At 40.1% G+C, this 22,279-nt stretch overlaps 1 protein-coding gene and 1 pseudogene across 10 annotated transcripts in view; both read left to right on the forward strand.

The window, feature by feature from the left end:
• FGGY (FGGY carbohydrate kinase domain containing) overlaps window positions 1-22,279 on the forward strand; it is a 429,730-nt gene that overhangs the window by 41,373 nt on the left and 366,078 nt on the right. For 9 of the 10 annotated variants that reach the window (XM_074380908.1, XM_074380904.1, XM_003921494.3 and 6 more), the window contains one exon: window positions 6,863-7,014. The exons of the other annotated variant lie outside the window; for it this stretch is intronic. In XM_074380908.1, coding sequence (XP_074237009.1) covers window positions 6,863-7,014 — 152 coding nt within the window. The remainder of the gene's footprint in view (window positions 1-6,862; window positions 7,015-22,279) is intronic. 10 annotated transcript variants of the gene reach the window in all.
• LOC141580260 (lysosomal-associated transmembrane protein 4B-like) lies at window positions 1,018-6,855 on the forward strand (annotated as a pseudogene).

Below are 22,279 nucleotides of genomic sequence, written 5' to 3' on the forward strand. Positions count from 1 at the left end.
AGTGGAATTAGAGTTAAGCAGGGACTCTGATTGTAGCTCTGCCGTTGTTGAGCCATGACACCTTGGCCAAGTCACTTAACTCTGCGTTTCTCAGTTTTCTTCTCTGAAAGATTTTGAATAATGAATCAGTAGCTTTGCTGTGACAATTTAGTGAGAGATTGATATCTAAAATACTCAGAAAAATTTCTTCCAGCAGATGATGAATTTTTTTTAAGTTAAGAGAATGTTCCGGTCACTTCTGTGGACCTAATGTATGAAAGTGATTATTATAATTATAATGACTATAAATGATCATCTATTTGCATACCTTTTCACTATAAGTGATCACTATAAATAATCATAATCACTATGTGCTGAAAAGGGATGCAAATAGATGAATGACTAGAACAGAGTGGTAATGATGACCATTTTCTACACACACACACACACACACACACACACACACATACATGTGCACACACACGCACACACACGTGCGTGCATGCACACACACACACACACACACACACTTTATTCTGTCTTCTTGCCACATGTATTAACATCCTCTGTGTGCCAAGCCCTGTCTTATCAAATGCTGGATCTTCAAAGATGAATCAGGATGGTTCTTAATCTTTGTGGCCATAAATTGTCTCAGTTGGCACTGTTGTGGCCCAGGACAGGGCAGCCTTGGTCTGAGCCATTTCAGAAAGCAGAAAACCAAACATGGGTAGTGAAGAGGCAGACCTCAGCTCTGTAGCAGCAAGCATTCACTAATGACGAGAGGTGGCCAGCCATGGACCTGGCCATTTTGGGAGGCTGTCAGCACGTCTTTTGTGGGCTTTATTTAAGTAAAAGTCAGACGACTGTCTGTTGGGGATGCCATAGATCAGTTGTCTCTTACTACTGATAGTGAGATTTAGAGGTGGAGTGTAAAGGCCAGAAGTCATGTCGCAGAAAGTAAAATCTTGGAGAGCAATTGGTGTGAGTGGGGTGGTGTTGGGGGCAGAGTTGGGGGGGACTTAATTCCATTAAGCACAAGAGCCATGTTAGCCTGATTTTAGGTAGGATTTTAGATATTAAGAATCCTGCTTCAAGGATTTTGTATTATCTGATCTGCTAAAATACATATTTATTTATTTATTTGTTTGTATATTTACTCTGGCTGTGCATTAATATCAACTGGAGATCTTTAAAACATTGTCAATTCATGAGCCCTACCCCCAAGATTTGTATTCAGTTGACTTGAGGTGAAGCTAGGGTGTGGACTTCTTAAAAGAGTTTCCTCAGTGAGTCTAGTATGTAGAGAATCACTGGGCACAGATTAACGGAGAATTAAAATATTAGGAACAGAACACTTGAAGTGGAAGAAGATAGTTCCTTGTGAAATTTGCTTAAATATGTACCCTCTTTGGATGCTTTTTTTCTTCATTGTAAGTATAATGGCTTCCTGTTAACAGGTCCTCTATTAAAAAGGTAGCTAGGTTACCACTCTAATTATAAGTGTTGAAATAACTTTATTCCACCTAAAAGGTTAAAGTGTACCTGTTCATCAAATGCATCCAGCTGCAGGTGCCCTTCATCAGTTTCTTGCCTTTCAACAGATTATATTAAGGTTAGATTTTTTTTTATCTGAAATGGATTATCCTGTGCAAGAAAATGAAATTAGAATTGTAAAGGTGGTTTGAAGGTTCTTTAGAGAGAGACTTCTCTACCTGCATGGCAGCAACCAACTATTGATTGGCTAATGCAAGTAATTGTAAGGAGCAGAGAGTGCAATCAGGAAGATTGCAGATCACCCTAATCATGCAGATAACCTAAAACCCAACCCATAAGACCAGCAAAAGTATTGCCATCTTTAGATGTTAACCAAAAAATTACAAACAAATTAATTAAGTACCACAGTTTAAGAAAATACAGTATTGCTATACGATAAAATAGTCTCATTGCTTGCCTTTCCTTGTTTGACTCTTCTTCCTTAAAGAAAGACCAGAACAGCCCTTGGGTTGGCCAGCAGCACCGTTGCTGAATGCTTCCTACCCCTGCCACTGACCAAGCTCAGAGCCTCATCCTGGTTGTGTCATCTCAGCCATAGGAGCTCCTGGGAGGGAGAGGAACAAAGGATGATAATTGGGGCTGGGAGAGGGAGTTATGACCTAGTCTCCTCTGTGCATCAGATACCTGATGTTTAGATGTTTTGATGATTCATAATACATTTTCTCCTCATGTGTGCCTGCAAGCCATCCTGTGAACATAAACCTGTATTTTAGCAAGATATCAATTAAGGAATACATGGATGAATAATCTGCCCTTAGGTAAAGTGAGATAGTTCAAAGTTTGCTCTACCTCCAGTTCTCTTAAAGGACAATATCTTCGTGGGTTTGTGTTCTGCTTCCCCTGCTGCCGCATCATGTAGAACCTCTTTCTCACTCTTCCTTCACCTGCCTAGCCAGTGGCTGGTCATTTGAAGAATTAAATAAACACTTTCCTGCCTTTTGGAAGCTTTCTTTGCAGCTCCAGGCTCAGTTAACTAGAGCCTTCTCTCTGCTCCTCCTCCATGTTCCCAGTTCCCATGTCTGATACTCTTGTTCTGGCAATCAACACAGAGTATAGACACTTTCTCCATGCAAACATACGCTGCTTAAGGGCAGAACTGTGGCACATTCTTGATATCCCAGCATCAAGCACTGTGCTTGGCATGTAGTAGATAGTCAATAAAAGATTCAATGAACTTTCCATTGATTTACTTGTGGTTTTCTGTAAGAACTGAAAAAAATTAATTTCTTAGTTTTTATCTAAAATGAAAATTAGAAATCCATTCGAATACAGTATCGATTCTGTATAATTTTCATTGTATTGTTCTGACTACATATTCGAGAGCATCTTTATATAGAGGCAGTAGTAGCTGATTGGTCTATCTTTACTATAGGCAGAAGTTTAGCAACAGATATTTTTGCCTTGAAGTAGCGGTAGGTGTGTTCTGTACAGTACTTAAGAAACAATACTGATATTGCCCTCTTCAATACTCACCCACCCTCCCACACACATGCAGGTGTATGCATGTGTACACACCTACATCCTGATTCATTGGTGGTTCTGGAATGGGACCTGGACATCAGTTTTTTAGAAGTCCTTAAGGCAACACTAATGTGCAACTAGGTTTGAGAACCAGAGCTTTGAGCAATTCTGTTATACAGTGGAGCCATCTGTTTACAAAAAAATTCTTTGACTTGCCTGTGGAAGGTCCCATACACTTTGTACTATTTTTAGAGTATTAGTATTACTGTTTGTGGAGCTTTCGTGGGAGGTGAGATCTTTTCAGTTAGGCAAACCAGCAACTGAGCCCCTGCCTTGTTATGCCCATGACCTTATTTAGGTATCTTCTTACATTTACGTTGGCTTTTTTTTTTTTTTGGTTTAATTTTTAAAATTCTTTTCAAAGATGTGGAAGAGTAAAGAAAGCAACTTCTTCTTAGGTACCTACCTCTGAGGATAAACATGACATTTTGCCATATTTGCTTCACCTCCTTTTATTTAAAAAAGAAGATATTTGTAACTTCAGGTTTTCACTTCCTGCAGGTAACCATTCTGCTGTAGATGCTATTCATAAACATATGTTTTCGTGCTTTTACTACATATGTATATATACCCACAAACAAACAGTATACAGTCATTCCTCTGTATCTGAGGGGGACTGGTCCCAGGACCTCCTTCAGATCAAAACCCACAGATACTCAAATCCTGATATAAAATGGCATCGTATTTGCATATAACCTATATATATCCTCCTATATATTTTAAATCATCTCTAGGTTACTTATAATACCTAATGCTATGTAAATACTTGTTATAGTGTTTAGGGAATAATGGCAAGAAAAAAGTCTGTACTTGTTCAGATGCAACCATCCATTAAAAATATATATTTTCAATCCACGGTTGGTTGAATCCACATATGTAGAACTCACAGACATGGAGGTCTGACTCTGTGTTTTAAAGTATCTCAGCTGGTGTCCTTCATTTTGCTATGTCTAACTTGAATTTATTCATTTTACCAATTGATTTATCTATTCTCTATGCAGCTTTATTTCCAAAACACACTTTGTGCATTTCCTAGCTTTGATACATTGGGTCATTGAAAAACAGGGGTCAGAAACCTGTATCAGAGGATAGGTTTGGGGATTAAATGAGACGTTGTATGTAAAACATTTAGCACAGGGTTTGGGAGACACATAAACACACATTACAGACTGTGGTTACTTTGCCATTCAATACAATAATATGTGAAAATATAATACCTGGCTTGGCAACTGCTGGGTTTCTTTTCTCTTTCCCCTAATAATCTCTCAGGTATATTTATTGCTGTTCTGCACATTTTGCCGTCAGGGGGCTGTGAAAGGATTTCTGGCTTGCCCGTCAGTACAGGATATGGGGGCAGTGCTCCTTTTCCAGCTTGTTTTAAATTCTCTTCCTTATGCTTCACTCCTCCTGAGGTCCTACTTTCTGAGAAGTACTTGCCATATCCTTTATGTGCATTATCTTTTGTTTAATAACTTCCTGAATTATATATCTTCATCTATAACTTAGAGAGTTAGTGTTCCCCGTTAGGTCTGCCTAATTCCAAAACTCATGAGCTTCCCACTCCATCAAACAAGCCAACCAAATTGGGGGGGGGGGAAACCCACCTAAATGAACTAATTTTAATTAAAAGTGACAGAAAAAAGTGAGTATATAAGCAGTTAAATGCCATTGTGTAGCTATTAGATATCCTATCAAAGTATTTATTCATATTTAAGGGACATAGATCTTAAAAAGAGAAAGTATTGATTCTCTCTTGTCACCGCCATGGAAGATATGCCTTTCACCCTCTGCCATGATTCTGAGGCCTCCCCAGGCACGTGGAACTACATGTGCCTTGCCATTGCAATTTCTCTTCTCATGACTCTGATATGTGCTACGGCTACTAACGGAGCATACAAGCAACATGCAGCCTGGATTATCCTATTCTTCTGTTACCAGATCTTTGATTTTGCCCTGACCACCTTGGTTGCAATCACTGTGCTTGTTTATTACCCAAACTCCATTCAGGAATACGTATGACAACGGCCTCCTACTTTTCCCTACAGAGATGATGGCATGTCAGTGAATCCTACCTGTTTGGTCCTTATTATTCTTCTGTTTATTAGCATTATCTTCACTTTTAAGGGTTACTTAATTAGCTGTGTTGGGAACTGCCACCGATACATCAATGGCAGGAACTCCTCCAGTGTCCTGGTTTACATTACCAGCAATGACAATACGGTGCTGCTACCCCTGTATGATGATGCCATTGTGAATGGTGCTGCCAAGGAGCAGCCGCCACCTTACGTGTCTGCCTAAGTGGAGCTGAGGGCAGCGGCTTGACTTTTTTGACATCTGAGCAATAGTTCTGTTATTTCACTTTTGCGATGAGTTCTCTGAGCTTGTTTGTTGCTGAAATGCTACTTTAAAAAATTTAGATGCTAGGTTGAAACCTGTACTTTTCAGCATGTGCTTTACTAGAACACTGTGATAGATGAGCTGTAGATTTCTTTCTGTAGGATTCGGGGTGTAATGGGCTTCATAACCTTCCCTAGGCACTGAAACTTCCTCCAAATCTGATGGACCCAGAGTCAGAGAAGTTCACTTTTTACCTGCTGGGTTTCAGAGTTAGGCAGTTAGTCACATTTTTTTCTCTCTACTCCCTCTATTTTGAAAGTGTAAAATAAAATCAAAAGTAGACAACTTTAAGCCATCCAGTGTAGAGAACAAAACCTTATGAAAACAGGAATGTCAGTTGTGTAATCATTGTTCTAATTAGGTAAATGGAAGTCCTTATATATGTATTACCAGAATTTGCCAGATAGCATCCCTTATGACTTAAGTTCAATAACAGTTTGTACTTGGTGGTAAAGGATTTTTCTCCATGGCTTAAATTAAGACCATTATAAAATACTAGGCTGTGGGAGCAGTAACCATCTGATGAGTGTTCTTATGCATCCGGGTTCAGGGACGTGGGGTAACGTGCCTCATCTGTGTTAGAGGGTAGGATGGATGTGTTTGACGCTCCATGGGATCTGGTGCTCCTCTCCTGGATTCACATCCCTACCCAGGACCTGCTTTTACTAAGTGTTCTGCCCTACCCTGGTTCAAGGAGCTCATCCAGCTTCCTTTTTCAAGCGGAATTGGGATATATTTGATATACATTTGCCTAGCAACATGGAAAAGGGTTTTCTTCCTCCTTTCCCTGCAAGGTACATTCTACTGCTTTGAACTTCCAAGTACACCTAGTCACCTTTTAAAATGTAAAAGTTTTCAGAAAAATGAAGATTGATTTCCTTGAATGAGCTTATTATCTTGACTACCTGAATTGCAAGGGATTTTTGTATATTCATATGTTCAAAATCAGCAACTCTCCTGTTGGTTCATTATTGAAAGTGCTATAAATGAAGTGTTTTGCAATTAAAAATAAAAAAAAGGAGAGAAAGTATTGTGTTAGTTTTATTTTATAGACTCGTTTCCTGAATGTATGCCCAGAAAAGCTTTTCTAGAACAGAAGGGATAAGAAAGGAAGGGAAGAAGTTGAGAGAGAATACATGATAATATAATTAATTTTTAGATGTTTTTCTGCTTTTAATATAGACATTTTATTCTAAGATTATGGTCAGAGAACACATTACTGGATGGGAAATTCCAGGCCTGGGGACAGTACAGTCGTCAGCCTTGCTGGTGTCCTTTCACTTTGCTCATTCTTGATACATGGAATTATAGAAAGTACATAGCATTTTAGTCTTGGGGACCCATAATTGTTCCCTTGAGTTAGAAGGAATAGAATGTGTGTCTATCTGCATCTCCCTCTTGTTTCTGCTAGGGGATTCCCGTCGAAACATCATCATGTGGCTGGACCATCGAGCAGTCAGTCAGGTCAATAGGATCAACGAGACCAAGCACAGCGTTCTCCAGTATGTTGGGGGGGTGATGTCTGTGGAAATGCAGGCCCCGAAGCTTCTGTGGCTGAAAGAGGTGAGTGTATAGAGTTGATAAGAGAAAACACCAACAATATGAGAGGATCCCTTTTATTGTGGATGTACCAGGCACCCTGCTGAGATCGGTTCCCTTTGATTTTTCCCAGCAGCTTAGAGGATAGTTGATCCCATTTTATTGATTACAGTGCAGTTAAATCATACCTCTTTTTGTGTGCCTAACTCATACCAGGCACTGTGGCAAGTATTGTACACATTATCTCTTTGAAGGCCAACAGCCCAATGAAGTGTTTTCATGTGTGTGTTTTTTTTTTTTTTTTGTAGGATGTCTGTTTTATAGATAAGAAACCTAATGTTCAAAGCGATAAAACAACTCACTCAAAGTGACAAATATGTGACAGAACCAGAATTTGAACCTAAGACTGGCTGACTCCAGAACCATTTTTAACATTTTTAAGTTTTTCTGTTGTAGAGACTTGATCTTACTATGTAGGTGAGGCTTGTTACAAACTCCTGGCCTCATGCGATCCTGCAAAAATGATGGGGTTATAGGTGTGAGCCACTGTTCCTGGCCATCCAAAATCAATTCTTTTAATAACTAGTTTTCTACTGATGTTCAGAGAGGTTAATTGCCATTCCAGTGAGAAAGCCGCAGAGGTAGGAAATAAGTTCATGTCTTCTGACCAGGGCCTTCCTATTCTTACACTGTTAGCCCCAGTTTATTAATATTTGGCCTTGTTGACATCTTAGGGTATCTCTTTCTCATCCCCCCTTCCTTGAGTTTCTCATCCTTGAATGATACGGCAATCTCTGGTCAAAGCACTTGCAGATGGTTTCCATTTCCAGATGTTAGGACTCCTTTTTGAAGTGTGGAGAATGGTGATGTCAGCTTAATGGTTCCCATTAGAGATGGATGTGTGAGAAAGTTCAGGTTGTTTGGGAAACCTCAAGGACTTGAAAACCTCTAGGTGGTCTGAAGAAATAGAGAATCCATCTAATGAGCATGACCTGTTGTGATTCATTTACTGGCTCTGAGATTTCAGGTGGGCTGAGTCTTTCATTACTCAGATTGTGACTGGAGATGGGGAAAGCTTAGGGTTCTTAGAAGATGCCCAAGGATTGCCATCATGGGGCAGAAGAGTGATAAGAAAGAAGGGCTTCAGCAATCAAAGCAGGCTTGGCTTGTTAGCTGCTTTATATATTGAGCTGTTTTGTAAGTTTTATTCTACAGAAAGTCATCTGTGGTTGCTAAGAGTTTGAAAACAGAGTTTCTTAGGCGTTTTCAAGAATCTAATTCTGACTCCACTGTCAACAATTGTATGCTTTGGTCAAAGCACTTCTCATCTCAGGCCTCACTTTTTTCATCTATAAAATGGGAGAGTTGGATTAACCAGTGTGAAAACCTGACTCAGATATATACTGAAACGCAAAATTGAATATAGTACTGTTGTGCACTGCCCCCACACCCTGCTTTGAATTGTATAGGCATTAGTTGATTTTAATCCTAACAATCTCTGCCTGGTAGACAGCACGGGAAACTGATCCTGAGGAGGCTTTCCCAAACAGGTAATAGAGCCAGAATTTAATTCTGTGTCTACTGGGCTGCAAATCTCAGCTTATTCCACAATGTCATACAGTACTAAAATCCCTCTGTGAAGCATGGCTCTTGGGGGTAGGACCAGGAATGATGGCAGTCGTCTTCTTCAATTTGGCCTAAACTTGTTGCAAGAGAGAAGAAACAGGTTAGATATCACCTTTTTTGGCAGCACAGAAAGAAGAGTTTTACTGAGTTAAGCAAAGAGGATTGGGCTGAAGGTATTTAGTTCGGCATCAGGGCCTTCTAGAGCACTTGCCACCTGGCCATCTCCAGCCTATATTCTAGGAGATCTAAATGCATATCTGGCACGAACTTCTCAGGATTCTTGCCGTCTCAGACGAGATCAAACTGCACTAAATAAATCCCATAGGAAATAGTTAAGGTCCAAATTATATGCCAGTGTTTGTGACCTCCTGAGAGCATCTTCTATTAATTTATTTTAAAAAAATCAATTTTCTTTCAGAATTTTCTGAGTGAAATAGTTAAGGTCCAAATTATATGCCAGTGTTTGTGACCTCCTGAGAGCATCTTCTATTAATTTATTTTAAAAAAATCAATTTTCTTTCAGAATTTTCTGAGTGAGCCTCTAGTGTGGGTGTGTTTTGGTAAGCATGTACAGGAATTCTTGCTGAGAATTCCTTTGGTTTTAACATGATTGCAAAATCAAAATTAAAGAGATTTCTAAAGTCAGTTTTAGCATCTTCTTGAAGCCTGGCCACAAAGGCTATAGTGCTTCTCAGACTTTAATGTGTAAATTAATCACCAGGAGATCTTGCTGAGCTATAGATTCTGATTCAGTAGCCCTAGGATAGGGACTGAGAGTTGAGAATTTGCATTTCTAACTTAAGTTCCCAGGTGATGCTAATGTTGCTGGCCTGGGGACTTACGAAACCACTTACACTTCCAAAAGCTTTGTTCACCTACTCTGAAAAGCATCCCCTTGTGGGGAGTCAGGGAGTGGTACCTTTGTTTTTAAAGCTATGATGGGAGACACAGGGAAGTTTGAGAGCTTCAATAGAGCTGCTCAGGTGCACATTTGAAGTAAAAGCGTGAGGTTCTGTGTTCTAAGTTCATTGAGCTGTCATGTGTTTACTCTGTATTCATTCTTTAATTTTTGAAATATGTACTGAGCTCAACTATGAACCAGCAACTGCGATAGGCACTGGGGACATGGGCTGCACAGAGTCCACTTGGGATGGTGGTCGGGGAGCATAAGGAATGGGGTGGGTGGAGGAGTGACATGAAAACAGAACCATCAGATGTGCTATGCATTGTGATATAGCAGTATACAAAGTGCTCTGGGAAAAAGGATTTGCTTCCTGGAGGCAAATAGTTTGACAAGAGCCTCAAGATAAGAGCAGAGGTTTTGACTAGTACAGAAGATAGGAAAGAGATTCTGAAGAGAGACTTTGGTTCATCTACGGTATAGTAGGTGAGTCCCAGGGCATGAGCTGTGGTGCTTCAGTAAGCATAGCAGGAGATCAGGCCAGGTACATAGTCTGAGTTCAGCTTATTAAGGGCTTATTTGGTGATAGGGATTGGTTGATGGTTGTTAAGCAAGGGAGGGGCCAGCTTAGGTAACTGGCAGACATGTAAAGATTGGAGAGAATATGTGTGTGGGAGTAAGAACTGGAGTTTTCTCATTCTCCCGATGATAGAATTCTGATTGCTTTGCCTTGCTCTATTAGATACGTTCCAGAAACTGAAACGTGGACTCGAAGATGGTGCGTGATGTCATTTTTCCCTCCCTCTCTGCCCTCACTGTTTGTCTTTTACCTACTGTCTCACCGTATCCCATCCACAGGCACCCACTCAGAGTTCTTTACACGTACACAGTTCTTTGCTACCTGAGCCTTGGCTAGAGGTTCGCAGACTATGGTACCCAGGCCAAATGTGGCCTACTGCCTGTTATGACTGTTATTAGATGGCTTGAGAAAAGGTAAATGGTTTTGCATTTTCAAGTGGTTAAGAAAGAATCAAAAGCATGATATTTTGTGACTTATGAAAGTAATATGAAATTACAGTTTTAGTGGCCGTAAGTAGTTTGATTGGAACACAGCCACACTCATCCATTTATGTGTTGTTTGTGTCTGTTTTCACACTATAGTGCCAGAGTTGAATAGTTGAGACAGAGACTATATGGGGTGCAAGACAGAATATATGTGTACTGTCTGGACCAACAGATGAAAAGTTTGCTGATCCCTGGTCTTGACAGTGTTGAGTCTTCCACCCACAGTGTTCTTCCTTCTACTCACCACTGATTCTTCCTTATCATTTAGGTCTCAGCTTTATTTTTGCATTATTATAAAGCCTTTACTGACCCTCAAATAAATCAGAGTCTCTTGTTATTATACTCTTAATTTACTTCATTGTATCTTTCATAAATTGTAATGCTACGTCAGTTTGTGTGATGATTTATGTAATGTTTGCTCCACCCATTGTGATCTACAGGAAAATAGAGACCATATTCACCTTGTTCTTTGCTATGTCTCTGTCCCTAATCAAATGGCTGGTGCATAGTAGGTGCTCAGTATATATGTTCTGAATAATTTGAATGACTCAGTAATTCAAATAAGGGGCTGTTGCAGTACTCCAGGGATAACTAATGAGACCTGAATTAGGTACTGTGGGATGGAAGGAGATGGGTTCTAGAAATCTTTAGAGGATAATATCAATAAGACATTGAGACTGACTGGCTGTGAAGAGTGAGTCAGAGCTGACTCCCTTTATTATTGCTGTCATTTATTTTCTCCTTGTTCTTAGTCTAGAGTCAGATGTCAGAGGGAGTTGGGCAATATTTGGGGTTTTATCTGTCTTGAGATGTACTAGGACCACGATAGCTCTTGGACAAAGTCACCTGGGTCCTACTCCTGGAAACATGGAATTTAATCATGTCCTTTTCATTTAAAGTTTATGTATTTTAGGTTGACGTTTGTCTCCTTAATAAGAGTTGTCAGATAAAAGGAAAAATGCCATTTGAATTTTTCATAACCCCCAGCAGTCTGACTTTGCCATTTGGTCTCAATGATTCTGACTCTCATCTTAATGAAGGCCAAATGTAAATTAAGTTCTGTCAGGCTTGAGCAGCTGGGGTCTCCTATCTTTATAAACATGAAACATTGTAGGGTAACAAGGTGCAGACTGAGGAAGGTCAAGAGAGTTGGAGAGCTGATGTGGATCCTGACAGCTCAGTGTCACTGGGAGATAATTAACATGGCTTGTAGGGGCTACATGGAGATCTTCCAAGCTGTCTTTTAACTCATTTCCTCTTTTGTTGTTGTCAGCAGCGCAGAAAGCTAATCATTGTATAGTTTGAGATTTTCGTTGCTTATTCCAAAGTTCTGGAACCAGCTGTCTGGAATGTCACAATACTTTGTTGAGGGGTTCAGTTGATGGGTTCAAGAAATATACCTGCTGCTCCTCTCTTCCCTGTCTGTGCCCCCATGCTTCTGTTCTCCTGATAACATACTGGGAAAATGAGGAAATGATTCTCCAGTTGAGATTCTTTGGGGAAATCTGGAGGTTTGTATGGCTAGAGAGGTGGTTTGATAACTTCCCGCTAGCTGTGGAAGCTGTCACTTGATCGCTTGCTTTGCAGTAGCAATTGTAGAAAAGAAAACCCTTCTGCAGGTCGGGAAATGCTGGTTCTTGTAGTTCTTTCTGTAATATGAGAGGCTGGCCAAAGCTAATTTTTAATCCCTTATTTGGCCTTATTTTGTCACTCTTCTTGATGATATAATAACATATTTTCTCTACCCTAAACCTTAGTCTAGTCTTGAAACTTCATGAAAGACAGGCAACATAAGTTGATTTCCTTGAAATACCACCATTTAAATAGATGGCAGTATGGTGGAAACTAGTCTTTCTTAGTTATTGTCTTTACTATTCAACTGTGTTAATCAGGTCTTAGCAGTAGAGCTAACACAAGATATTGAGGAACTTTGGGAGATATAACACAATTCTCTACAAAAATGTACAAGATTTGGAGCCAAACACACTTGCATTTAAATCTTTCTGTGCCACTTTCCAATTGTAGGATCTTAGACAAGCTAAAATCAACTTCTCTGAGTCTCAGTGTGCTAAGCTATAAAATGAGGACAAAAATAACAGTCTTGCAGAGTTATGAGTGAGTGTGATATTTGTAAAGTGGTTTCTATAGTAGATATTCAAATAGTACTTTAATTTTCATTATCACTGTGTTTAAAACTGCTTGTTTCTACGGATGGACATTTCAGTAATATCCTATCACTGTTTGAGATAATTTTAAAGACTAAAATATTTTATTTCATGGAGCTGGCCATAATGAGTGGTATGTTTTTCCTGTTTTACTAAGGAAAATTCTAGAAACCATCATCAAGGTTTCTAGAGACAATCATAGAAAATAGGGAATAGAAGAGTGCAGAACATATTTTAAGAGTCATTCATTTCTGTGACTCATCCACATCCTATGTGTAATACCTATGAGGCAGGCAGCTTCGAGCTGCAAAGCTGATTAACTTACTTGAGTACCTTCTACTTGTTTCCCTTAACATTTACCAGTCAGTCTTAACATTTACCAATCAGTCTTGCTGCCAGCACCAGAATTATTTTACTTCACAAGAGTTGTTTTATTTTATCTCTTTTTGTATTACTAGATGAGGAAACTGAAGCTCAAAAAAGTTAGTTTCTGGAGGTCTCATACTACATAAGCAAATCCATGTCAAGAGCTGCACCATAGCTCTGTTTCCCCATCTGCCACCTTATGGGAACCTGTGCACTTTCAGTGTGGGAATCCAGAAGTGGTCTCTGTCACCAAGAAATTACAATCTGGTTAAAGAATAAAGATACAGAACAACCAAGCAATAGGAGCACAACAAGAAAATAGATGAAAATAGTAGCTAACATGTATGCAGTCTTTGTTAATACATCTAATACTTTTCTAAGCACATTATCTATTTCTCACAGCTACCCTAGAATTATTGTCTTTTTTTTTTTCTTTTTTGAGACAGGGTCTTGCTCTGTTACCCAGGCTGGCATGCAGTAGTTTAATCTTGGCTCGCTGCAACCTTTGCCTCCCAGGCTTGAGTGGCTCACCCACCTCAGCCTCCTGAGTAACTAGGACTACAGACGCATGCCACCAAGCCCAGCTAAGTTGTGTATTTTTTTTGTAGAAGTGGAGTTTTACCATGTTGCCCAGGTTGGTCTCAAACTTTTGAGCTCAAGCGATTCACCTGTCTTGGCCTCCCAGAGTGCTGGGATTACAGGCGTGAGCCACCGTGCCCAGCCTAATTATTGTCTTTTACAGATGAGGAAATGGGCACAGAGACTTTCAGCAATTTGCCCAAAGTCACTCAGCTAATAAGTGGCAAGGCTGGGATTTGAACTTGGCATTTTACATCTAGAGTATGGGCTTATCACCGTTTCGCTCTACTGCCTCCTTCAGTGTTTGCTTTGCAGGCTTTGCATAAACTAGTTTAGTGAAGAAATTTGTAGGTTATGGCTATGGGAGGCTCTGAGGCTGTGTTCACAGAGTGGGCTTGTTGTTTCATTTAAGAAGTACTGAGTGTCTCCTGTGTGAGAGTTACTGTGCTGGGCACTGGGGATTCCAAGGTGAATGAGTGGGATGAGAGCTTCTGGGTAGGTTTCTGGGAACTTAGAGTCTAGTATAGAGAGGCAGAAAATAGACAAGGAGACTCACGTATATACACACACAAAGTGATTTTGTTTTCTGGAAAATGCTACGAAGGAAAAACAGATGAACAAATTTGGCATGGCTAGTGTAGGCCTCTCTTGGGAGTTTTTGTTTGACCTGAATGAGGAGATAGGAAGGAGGAGCAGCAGATTCACTGCGGGGGAGGAGAGCACCTCCTGAGATCAGCAGAGGAGGTCAGCTGGGCCAGGAGGGTATGAGCAAGGCACAGAGGCGGAGGAGGAGGTTTGGCGAAGTGGGTGAGGGCTGCTGCATACACAGCCTTGAGGCCAGGGGCAGGAGTTTGGGTTTTATTCCAAGAGCAGTGGGAAATGGTTGATGAGTTTTAAACATGGGTGTGACACAGTATGTTTTATGACTTTAAAAAAGTCATTCTGGCATGCATGCTAGGTAGATAGTAAATATTTGTATAGCAACAACAAAATTTATACTGTAATGTTGAAGAAAAGTTAGAAGACGAATGAAAAGTCTTATAAATACATTTGTTTTAAGAAACTGTCAGTATAGAAAAAAAAAGACTGGCCATATACACACACACAAAAACCATTAATACTGGTACACTCTTCATGGTTGAAATAGTTTGCTACTGTTTTAGCATAAGGCTCTTGCTTTTAATACTTAGTAATTTTCCATTCAAAGCTTGTAGTCATAGCTAACCTTTCAGGTTGACAACACATCATTATTGAGCAAGGGATTTTTTTTTTTCTTTTTGGGCTTATTTTCCTAAAAAGCACTATACTAGGGATTTCACAGGCAGAATTTCATCTCTGCTCTTCAGTGACACGATACAACAGCATGCCGTTTTAGTATATCTGTATGGCAGTATGAGGAAACCAAGATTCAGAGGACTTAAGCAACATTCCCAAAGCTACAGAAAAAGTGAGTTGTAGAGCCCGGATTCTCACCTAGTCCCATCTGCCTCCAGCTCCTGGGCTCTAAATATTGCCTCTCACTGCCTGCTTTTAAAAGACACTCATTTCTTCCCACCTGCCAGGGCTGCAGGCTGGCAGCCCACTGGTTGAATCTGGCCCCCAGACAGGTTTTGTTTCACCCACCACTTGCTTGGAAAAAAAATCAACAATTTTAAATTAGTTTCCAATATTTAAAAATTGAGAAATTGTATGTGAAAATTCAGGTTATTTTCCTTAATAAATGAAATGATGAAATACTTTTCTACCATTAATAAATAATGAAAGAACCTGGCAATACAGGGACCACACTTCCATGCGGAAGGGATCAGCTGGAGCTGAGCAGGGGCTGCCCTCTTTAGAAGTGGAGGGCATTCTTCATTTTGTAGCAGTCCCCACCCAGCCGACTGCATTCATTACCTTTTCCAGCCCTACCCTTGTGAGCATTTGAATTTGAGACTTAGACTGTGGGAATTTGTTCAAGGAATCCATCATTACTTTTCCTATAGCAAGCACTTAGAGAATGAAAAAGACATTCCAGATGGTGAGTTTCTTGGTCCAGGGCTCTCATCATCGAGTGCTGGTGTTTTCTCACACCTCCGGGTCTTTGCTCAGGTTTTAACTTCTGCCTGGCAAGCTTATAGTCATTTCTTCCTTCACCCGGAAAACTTATAATAATAGTTCAAAACTCAGCCTTCACTTCCTCCAGGAAGACTTCCTTGACTTAGTGTTGATTTAGGGTCCTGCCCTCTGTCCCCTGTGGCATTCTATGCTTATCTCTACCCTAGAATTTATTGCATTACATTGTGCTTTATTTATCTCAGCTTCCCTAGCCTCTAGGACATTGTTTAACATCTAAGATTAAAAACAGTATATATTTTGATGGGTGGATGAAAGAGTGGATGAACTTATTAAATCATCTCATGCCATTTTTGATTGCTGGATGCATTTGTCCAATCATTTTATTCCAAACTAAAGGTCCACTGCATGCCCAACATAAGTTAATTTTCTCTTCCTCATTGTGGAAAATGAGGTTTGAGCATTACTGTTCCTTTCCATCCTAGAGCCACCCCTTGGGTGCAGTCCTATTACCTGAGTCACAGCTTATTTTGTGTGCAAAGCAAAGGCTCTAGATTGAGACAGTAACTCCTCTGGGCCTCTCCACTGTGTCTTTGGACTCCTGTGATGGATACCTCTTTAAGTTGCTCCCTTCATCCCCCAGGAGAATCCAAGACTCATCTTTGCAATCAAAAAGCCTCTCTTTAGAGTGTTTATACCAGGGCCCTATGTGTTGGACCAGATTCCTCCCAGCCTTTGAGCAATGCAGACAGTGTTGTCAGCTGCGATGAGGGCATGTGTTATGGATTTTCTCTCCAGGGTGGTTTACTGGACTTGTAACTAAATACACAGAATGTTGAAGCTGATGGCCTGCCTTCGTCTAGCTGGACAGTGAATCCTTTCTTTATTATTCTGCATTTGCATATTTGATTTATACCAAATATATGTAGTATTCTTTTAGAGTCCAGCAAAGTAATTTTTAAAAGGCAGACAAAAGGAAATAAAAAGTCATTGGCCAGATACCTTGTAACATTTAATAAATGTCAGCTATTATTATAATACTTTTTAATAATTTTAATTTGTGGCTACGGCAGACTTTCACAAATATTTCCTTTATATGATCCATGACATAACCTTGTTGATAAATATTACTATTTCTCATATTTTACAACAAGTCTCAAAGAGATGAAATACTTTTCTACCAGTATCAAGTCTTGGTGAAAGTAATTTGGGCTCAAACTGGAGTCAAATGAAGGCCCTTGGATCTTAAAGAAGGTCCTTTGGCTCTAAATTCTGTTTTGTTTGTTTGTTTCTGCTGTACCATGTTTCTTCCTCATTTGGGTTGGTGGATTTTCAGCTCCATAAGAGCAAGTACCCAATCTCTGTCTTCATCCCTTACTGTTATATATCCCCAGAGCCAAACACAGTGTTTGGCATTGAAAAAATACTCAGTAAATATTTACTAAATGAATTCATGTCTCCTGGCCAGCCAGGAGCCAGTCATATGGCTGTAGTACAGAAGACCTCATGCCTGGCTTATCTGTGGCCAGTCTTCCTGATGGCTATGCAAGATGTTGGCCACCTGTAAGAGTCATTAGTGTAACCAGAGAGGTGAGAGGAAGGATTGCGAGGTTAGGCTTGCTTTATGCCCACATGATATGATTCTATGTCAATCAAAAATTGAACATAAATTGAACATTCTATTCAATTTTCTCACAGTGGCTAAAATGGAAGTCACATTTACGAGAGGAAAATACTGTCTTTATAGAAACAACACTGAAAAAGACAATGCATTTAATGTGTGTTGTGATGTAGTGACATATAGCATGTAAGCTATTATCTTGGAAATCTAGAGGCTCAGGGTCAATGGATGTCCACTGAGGCAAGGAAGGTGGCAGGCTAGAAGTTCAAAGAGATGCAAAATGGCATTCTTTTGGAGGAGTAAGTAAATCTCATTTCTCTGAACACCTGGGTTGGTTTTACTTTCTTTTTTCCTATTAAATCCAAAATGACAATAATTGTTCTGTTAGCATAGGGATATATTCATTTAATCTGTGAAACAAACTTAGTAAATGCTGTGTACAAAGTACTGTGCCTGGTGATGGGGAGGAAAGGAGGAAGCCAACTCATCCTTTATCTCAAAGAGTTCCTGTATCTAGGACTGAGAGTGAGAGGCTGTGAAAGCCATTCCCCTTCTCCCCCTATGTCTTATTATTAAAATTTCAAACATACAAAAGAAGTTGAAAAAATTTTTCACTGAATACTCAGAGCCATCACCTAGAGCCTACCATGGACATTTACTGTTCTTGCTTTATCACTTATATTGTCTCCATCTGTCTGTTCCTCTATCCAGCTTATGTTTTTGGAATAAGTTGGGAGATCATGACACTTGTGAAAGCAGTTTGAAATATTAAAAGTTGTTTACCTTTCTGAAATATTAAATAGGTTTTAGTTGAGATATTGACCATGTTTCATTGCTGTATACATACACAGTCCACACCTGTAGTAGACTTTATTAAATATCCACTGTGTGCTTTTAAATCTTCTATCCCATTTATTCTTATGAAAATCCTGTGAGGTAGATGCTATCACTTGCTTTGCAGATGAAGAAATTGAGGATGGAGGGATTTATCAACTCTATTACCTCTGGCAGTGCTGGAATGCAAATCCAGGTTTCTGACTCTAAGAAATGAATTGGAAAAATTGTTGTAAAGGTTAGCTGGTCAAATGCCAGCCTTTATCATACAGGTACGGATAAGACATCGCTGGAGCTTACCTAAAGAAAACAAAGCAAACAATTAGAAAATAAGACTTCTCTCATTTTACTGATTAATTATTGGTTATTTTCTTAATAATCAGTTTACTTTTTTATCATTTTTTGTTATTATTACTTCACCCTGATCAGAGAAATCCACTTCTGATGGTTTAAGTTAAAAATCCCAGATATACATTTGTTTGACATAAATTTTTAAGATAAAGATGAATGCTAGAATAATACATTATCAAAGTTTTTAAAAGTTTAGGTGTTCAAAGTTAGACTCAAAATGAAAGAATCATGCTTGAGACTGGCTGAGATCTGTTTCCCGCCACTACACAAACCCTGACCCAGAGCTTCTTATGTTTGTACTCCAGGACATTATAGTTACCTCTTCAAGAGCTGACTTTGTCCTTTTCTTTGCATTCCTCTGACATATTTGTAGTGAGAAAGAATGACTAAATGGTGGAATGAATTCCTTACCTCTTTCGAACCCAGGGGTCCTGGAAGTACTGACATAGCTAAGACCTCCCTGGAGGCTTGTCTGTTCATCCAGCGTGGCCACTCTGGATTCCTATGGCTCCTGTCTCTCTGAATGCTCCCTGTATGGAAAGGCTATGGATTGGATAAACTTGTGAGTTACCTCGGTGATAAAAAGAAACCTGGCCTTTACTCTGTGGCCCTGTCAATACCCATACCTATGCCCTCTTGAAAAGCTGCATCAGTGTACCCTCTAGGCTGGTAATCTCAATGATCAGTGTCTTTTGGCTCAAAAATGTAAAGCGAGGCAATAGTCAGAGGAAATTAGAGAGCCGCCTAAGTGACTTTGTCTTACCTGGCCTCTGTTTCTCAATGGCTTTGCTAAAGGGTCTTAACTGTGGCATGGACGTACATTTTTTTCTCAGTAATGCTACATGTGTAGAGTATTGGCACTTACCCAAGCAAAGCAAGACAAACAATTAGGAAATAGAATCTCTCTCTCATTTTACCCATTAATTATTAATAATTTTATTAATAATGACTATTATTATTATTTCACTGCTGATTCGTGAAAATTATTGGTCCTGGACTATCACCAGTCCCTGGTCTCGCATTTGGGAACAACCTTTATGTGTAACCCCTGAAAGTCTCCTTCAGTGCTGGCCTTCTGTGAACCTGAGAGAGATGAGAAGAGAACCAGAGACTAGAGTGAAGCCTACTGCAGTTGTCTTGGCATGAGGCTGTGTGGTCTGGCTCTGGCTGGGGGTCAGAGACAAAGCCCATGGACCTGAGAAAGAGAATGAATCACTGTGCAAGTATTTATCGAGCACCTCCCTTGTCCTGGGAAGCGGCTGCTGGAGGGTGGTGAAGGAGTACTGAGTTTGGAGTTCATGTGGCCAGGGTTTTCCTCCAGCCTTTCTATCTATTATCTGTATCATCTGGGCAATTCACCTCTCTTAAGGGCCTTAGTTTTCTGTCTAAAAAATTGTGTTGATGTAGTATTATGTATCAGAAGGTGTTCAGTAAATTGTAGAATGCTGGTGGTAGTGATAGATTTTCAGATGATAGTGACAGAAAAAGTTGACTTTTTGAAAGAAAATTAGGTCTGTTTTTCATAGACTTACCTCTAGAGGCAGGTAAGAAATCCAGGAGTGAAGGAAAATGGAATTCACATTGTTTGAAGGGTATGTAATTAAAAAATAGTGCTTTTTAATCATCCGGAAGACTTAGGGAGAGGGTATTATTCCTGTTTGAGTGGGTGGAACAGTCTGAGAGACACTTATCTCATGCAGCTACTGAGTGGTAGAGCCAGGGCCCAGTTCAGATCTCACTCCAGCCTGTGCTGTTTCTACAGCAGCTCAGAGACCAAAGTGTAGGGGAGCAGAGTAGCCAGAGACAGTAAATCCATCCCAAGGTCCCCTCAGCAAATGCTTCCAGGGCAGTTCCACCTGCACTATTAGTAATACCTTATAGGATATCCTTCAAAAGTTTCTCAGAATAGTGGCTGTAAAAATGGGTGTGTGTTTTAGAAATAAAAATATTGTGGTACTAACAAGTTCCTGCCAGAGTAGTTCAAGGACATTCATTCATTCAGCAAACATTTATTGAAAATTTGTTTTGTTCCAGATACTTTGTTAAATATTGGGAATATAGCAATGAAGAAAACAGAGTTGCTATTTCCAGGATGCTCATATTCTAGAAAGGAGATAAGAGATACAGTCACAGTATAGCGTCAGTGCAGTAGGAACTCGAGTTACTCTAGAAATACAGCCCAGGTAGGTTCGAGGGGCTGGAGGAGGTAACATGTAGGCTGTGGGCCAGTGTATGAATTGGAGTTGGCTAATAAGCAGTTGAGGTGAGGTAGTTTGTAAAAGCTAGTCTGGTGGCAGTTTGAGGAAATGAGACCTCTGTGGGGCTGTAAATACAGAATGGTGAGAGCTTCGACTGCAAGAAGCTCTGCGAGTCTGTCAAAAAGTTCCTTTAAGTCCTTTTTGTATATTCCATACTATTAATTACAGGATTTGGGGGGGAGGGGTGAAGGGGGCCTCATGGAATAGAGCCAGTTCGCCCTAGCCACAATCAGAGAAAGGCCAGAAGCCATTTGTGATCCTTTTATTGACTCTTCGATTTCAAGGACCTAGACCTAAGAACTCCGGAGAAGATGAGCTTTGAGCACTCACGTCCTCCCTGGGCAGACAGAGCAGCTCTCCTCATTTCAGTTGTCTCAAGCGTGGACAGTGTGCCTGAGAATAGAGCAGTGAATTAACTCCACTTGTCCAAGAGGGTGGGACTGAATACTAGACAAGGCCCTTTCCACCTCTCTTGGGTGGTAGGGGGTGGCATGTGACTCAGAAGCAGTGACATCAGCCATGACTTCATTCATCTAGAGGTAAGACAGTGTGCAGACCGCAAACACGGCTCGTTTCTGCTCTCCCTTCTCGATGCTCTGTCTTGTCGGGGACATTGTCACGGTCCTGCTATTGTTTCCTGAACATTTTATTCATGTCTTATGTTTAAGCTGTTCTTTTTCTTCACCCTATTCTTTTTTTGTTTCTTTGTTCATCTTTTGCTTTTGTCTTTATTTTCTTTTCTCCTCTTCTATTTAGTTGTTTTGTTTCATTTTCTTTCCCGAACTTCTCTTTTGTCTCCATTTTTCATTTTTCCCATTTGCTATGCCCTTTCTCCTCCCTCTGTGTCAGAAATGTATATGGAAACACATCCTTCTGCCTCTTATTTCTTCTCTCCTCTGGGCTTCCCACCAACTTATTGCTATCTTAACCTTCCTAAAACCGTGTTGACAAATCATTCTCCATGCAAGGACTGATGGTGGCTCCCATTCTTTTCTGCCCTAGGCATCTAATACAAGTCCAGATTTACCTCTTACTACATCTCAACACAGGTCTCTCAGAATGACCTGTTCCTTCTCCATGACCATAGTTCCTTCTCCATGGCTATGGATGCAGCTGATGCTTCTCCTTGCACTTTGACTCAGGCCATTGCCTCAATGTGGCCTTACCTTCATCCCATCTTCCTCAGTCTTCGCCTTCCCTCTACACTTAGATCTGACACTGCCTCCTGAGTAAGCCCCTTACTTACCTCCTTCCCACAGCACTCTCTCCTTTGTGATCATACAGAATCCATAGTTTATAAATTACATATTTTAGAACTTGAATTATTCTGTACTATGTATACATTCTTCCTGCATGTTTCATATGCATAGCTTCTTTGTTCCACCTAGCCGGTAAGTAACCTGAGGGTTGAAACTAGTATCTCTTCTTCTTCTGTGAGCATACCTAGCACATACTTGGCTACAAACCA

The sequence above is a fragment of the Saimiri boliviensis genome, chromosome 11, assembly GCF_048565385.1.
Source record: "Saimiri boliviensis isolate mSaiBol1 chromosome 11, mSaiBol1.pri, whole genome shotgun sequence".
Lineage (NCBI taxonomy): Eukaryota > Metazoa > Chordata > Mammalia > Primates > Cebidae > Saimiri > Saimiri boliviensis.